Source organism: Procambarus clarkii, chromosome 4 (genome assembly GCF_040958095.1).
Source record: "Procambarus clarkii isolate CNS0578487 chromosome 4, FALCON_Pclarkii_2.0, whole genome shotgun sequence".
NCBI classification, from domain to species: Eukaryota; Metazoa; Arthropoda; class Malacostraca; order Decapoda; family Cambaridae; genus Procambarus; species Procambarus clarkii.
The window spans coordinates 22296829-22300471 of NC_091153.1; the positions used below are offsets into that span (position 1 = coordinate 22296829).

Genomic DNA, 3643 nt, shown 5'->3' on the forward strand with positions numbered 1-3643 from the left:
CACTTAGAAAGTAGAATTTGGCACTATTGAATATGGACTAACCAGAAAAGGTTTTGTATTTAGGTAACTAATGAAACCTAACCTAACCATCCTAGGCTTAATACATACACGCTACCTGAGGAATCTGTCCTCTTACAAAGAACGTCGCATTTCGCTCGTATGCGTTACAAAAGGGGCAAAAGTTGCCGTACTAGAAAATGGAAGTGGCTGGCGAAAGTGACGTACTGTCCCGTTTTCTGTTTTGGGTCCTCTGGTAGGTTAGGATAAGGGCACTTCAATGTTTCTATTTTTGTAACAGTGAGAAACCTTAGGAAGATTGGGCTGACCTGAAGTGTAATGGTAGTGGGCATCCATCAGTCTCAGGAGACTGTGGAGTCGCGCTCTGGTTGTCGGTCTGGAGTGGTCTCTCCAGGGCTCAAAGCCAGGGTAGGTTGATACGGAGAAGCTGTTACCCATGCAGCAGGTCCCCCCCCCTCCACGGCGCCAATCCTGGGCAGGTCAGGTCAGACCATCCTCCTAAGGTTTCTCAACGTCATGAAAACGGTCAAATTGAAGTGCCCTTATCCTAACCTACCAGACGACCTAAAACAGAAAACGGGACAGTACGACTCTTTTTCTTTAATATAGTACATATATGTACTATATTAATAGACATAACTAAGCCTAGGAATAGTTAACTTTGTGTTTTAGCTATTTTTGTGGTTGTATAAAGTGAACATTACCACACAGAAGGACGGGTTGTGGTAGTCCATGTTTATTATAGATAATTATTCACAATCACTATAAAAATGTCGATATATTTTCTTGTTTTTGATGATAGAATTTTTATCGTTCAAATACTATTTTCCATATTGCATCGTTCACATACTATTATTGACACCGATAATTTTCCTTTTTAAACTGAAAAAAGTCACATTATTTAATTTTCCGTGGAAATACCACCTGATGCGTTTGTATTAAAATGACAAGTTATTTTTTTTAATGTCACTGATTTCATCTTATTTCCATATTAGGAAGATATTCTCCCTTGCCAGAACGTCACGGGACTCGTATTCATATTCGTCATATTTCGACATGATCGTTTACCGGGCCTTAGTCGGTGTCTTCAAATTGTAGGAGAGTAAGACAAAGGGCTTGAAGAAAACCCTCACTACCTTGGGAGAGCTTCCTCACAGCCCAGGTGTGAGGGATGGGGGCTACCCCACGCTGCATCCTCACAGCCCAGGTGTGAGGGATGAGGGCTACCCCACGCTGCTTCCTCACAGCCCAGGTGTGAGGGATGAGGGCTACCCAATGCTGCTTCCTCACAGCCCTGGTGTTAGGAATAAGGGCTACCCAATGCTGCTTCCTCACAGCCCTGGTGTGAGGGATGAGGGCTACCCCACGCTGCTATCTCACAACCCTGGTGTGAGGAATGAGGGCTACCCCACGCTGCTATCTCACAGCCCTGGTGTGAGGAATGAGGGCTACCCCACGCCGCTACCTCACAGCTCTGGTGTGATGGATGAGGGCTACCCCACGCTGCTACCTCACAGCCCTGGTGTGAAGGATGAGGGCTACCCCACGCTGCTACCTCACAGCCCTGGTGTGAGGGATGAGGGCTACCCCACGCTGCTTCCTCACAGCCCTGGTGTGAGGAATGAGGGCTACCCCACGCTGCTATCTCACAGCCCTGGTGTGAGGAATGAGGGCTACCCCACGCCGCTACCTCACAGCTCTGGTGTGAGGAATGAGGGCTACCCCACGCTGCTTCCTCACAGCCCTGGTGTGAGGAATGAGGGCTACCCCACGCTGCTATCTCACAGCCCTGGTGTGAGGGATGAGGGCTACCCCACGCTGCTACCTCACAGCCCTGGTGTGAGGGATGAGGGCTACCCCACGCTGCTTCCTCACAGCCCTGTGTGAGGAATGAGGGCTACCCCACGCTGCTATCTCACAGCCCTGGTGTGAGGAATGAGGGCTACCCCACGCCGCTACCTCACAGCTCTGGTGTGAGGAATGAGGGCTACCCCACGCTGCTTCCTCACAGCCCTGGTGTGAGGAATGAGGGCTAACCCACGCCGCTACCTCACAGCCCTGGTGTGAGGAATGAGGGCTACCCCACGCTGCTACCTCACAGCCCTGGTGTGAGGGATGAGGGCTACCCCACGCTGCTTCCTCACAGCCTTGGTGTGAGGAATGAGGGCTACCCCACGCTGCTATCTCACAGCCCTGGTGTGAGGGATGAGGGTTACCCCACGCTGCTTCCTCACAGCCCTGGTGTGAGGGATGAGGGCTACCCCACGCTGCTTCCTCACAGCCCTGGTGTGAGTAATGAGGGCTACCCCACGCTGCTTCCTCACAGCCCTGGTGTGAGGAATGAGGGCTACCCCACGCTGCTACCTCACAGCCCTGGTGTGAGGAATGAGGGCTACCCCACGCTGCTATCTCACAGCCCTGGTGTGAGGAATGAGGGCTACCCCACGCCGCTACCTCACAGCTCTGGTGTGAGGGATGAGGGCTACCCCACGCTGCTACCTCACAGCCCTGGTGTGAGGAATGAGGGCTACCCCACGCTGCTATCTCACAGCTCTGGTGTGAGGGATGAGGGCTACCCCACGCTGCTACCTCACAGCCCTGGTGTGAGGGATGAGGGCTACCCCACGCTGCTATCTCACAACCCTGGTGTGAGGGATGAGGGCTACCCCACGCTGCTACCTCACAGCCCTGGTGTGAGGAATGAGGGCTACCCCACGCTGCTACCTCACAGCCCTGATGTGAGGAATGAGGGCTACCCAACGCTGCTATCTCACAGCCCTGGTGTGAGGAATGAGGGCTACCCCACGCTGCTACCTCACAGCCCTGATGTGAGGAATGAGGGCTACCCAACGCTGCTATCTCACAGCCCTGGTGTGAGGAATGAGGGCTACCCAACGCTGCTATCTCACAGCCCTGGTGTGAGGAATGAGGGCTACCCCACGCTGCTATCTCACAGCCTTGGTGTGAGGGATGAGGGCTACCCCACGCTGCTACCTCACAGCCCTGGTGTGAGTGATGAGGGCTACCCCACGCTGCTACCTCACAGCCCTGGTATGAGGGATGAGGGCTACCCCACGCTGCTACCTCACAACCCTGGTGTGAGGAATGAGGGCTACCCCACGCTGCTACCTCACAGCCCTGGTGTGAGGGATGAGGGCTACCCCACGCCGCTACCTCACAGCCCTGGTGTGAGGTGTGTGGAGTGAAGGAGACAACTTGGTGGGTACCAGTCCCTTGTAAGTGTAAACGTACTCTTTTGGAGGTCATAAAATGATATAAATATCTCTACATCACTACACTCTCGGTATCCGATATGCTTGATTAATAACTTTGGTAATACTTGTCTTGTGAGTCAAGCCGCCATCAAAACACACTTGCTTATGATAATTGGAGACTACCTGGCGTTATATACGTAGCTGATATCTTCTTCACCAGGAAGAAGAGGATAACAGGTGACCTATTTTAATAAATGGGGGATGAAGTAGGTCATTGTAACATCCTTCTCGTTCGGAATTAAAGCAACATTCGTCTCGGTAGAAAAGTACTGAAGACAGAAGGGTACTGAAGACAGAAGGGTAGTGAAGACAGAAGGGTACTGAAGACAGAAGGGTAGTGAAGACAGAAG

At 52.2% G+C, this 3643-nt stretch overlaps 1 protein-coding gene across 1 annotated transcript; it reads left to right on the top strand.

The window, feature by feature from the left end:
• The first annotated feature begins 336 nt into the window (after positions 1-336).
• LOC138370773 (collagen alpha-2(IV) chain-like) lies at positions 337-3224 on the top strand. The gene is made up of 3 exons (XM_069335376.1): positions 337-426; positions 1117-1901; positions 2075-3224. Exons 1-3 carry the CDS (start codon positions 337-339, stop codon positions 3222-3224), a joined length of 2025 nt encoding a protein of 674 aa, XP_069191477.1.
• The last annotated feature ends 419 nt before the right edge of the window (positions 3225-3643 follow it).

Excerpts from the sequence above, each read along its gene's own strand:
- LOC138370773 (XM_069335376.1), top strand. The coding sequence starts at position 337 with ATGGTAGTGGGCATCCATCAGTCTCAGGAGACTGTGGAGTCGCGCTCT. Across the intron at positions 427-1,116 it reads CTCCAGGGCTCAAAGCCAGG|GAGAGTAAGACAAAGGGCTT; the intron begins GTAGGTTGATAC and ends TTCAAATTGTAG. Across the intron at positions 1,902-2,074 it reads CTGCTTCCTCACAGCCCTGT|CCCTGGTGTGAGGAATGAGG; the intron begins GTGAGGAATGAG and ends GCTACCTCACAG.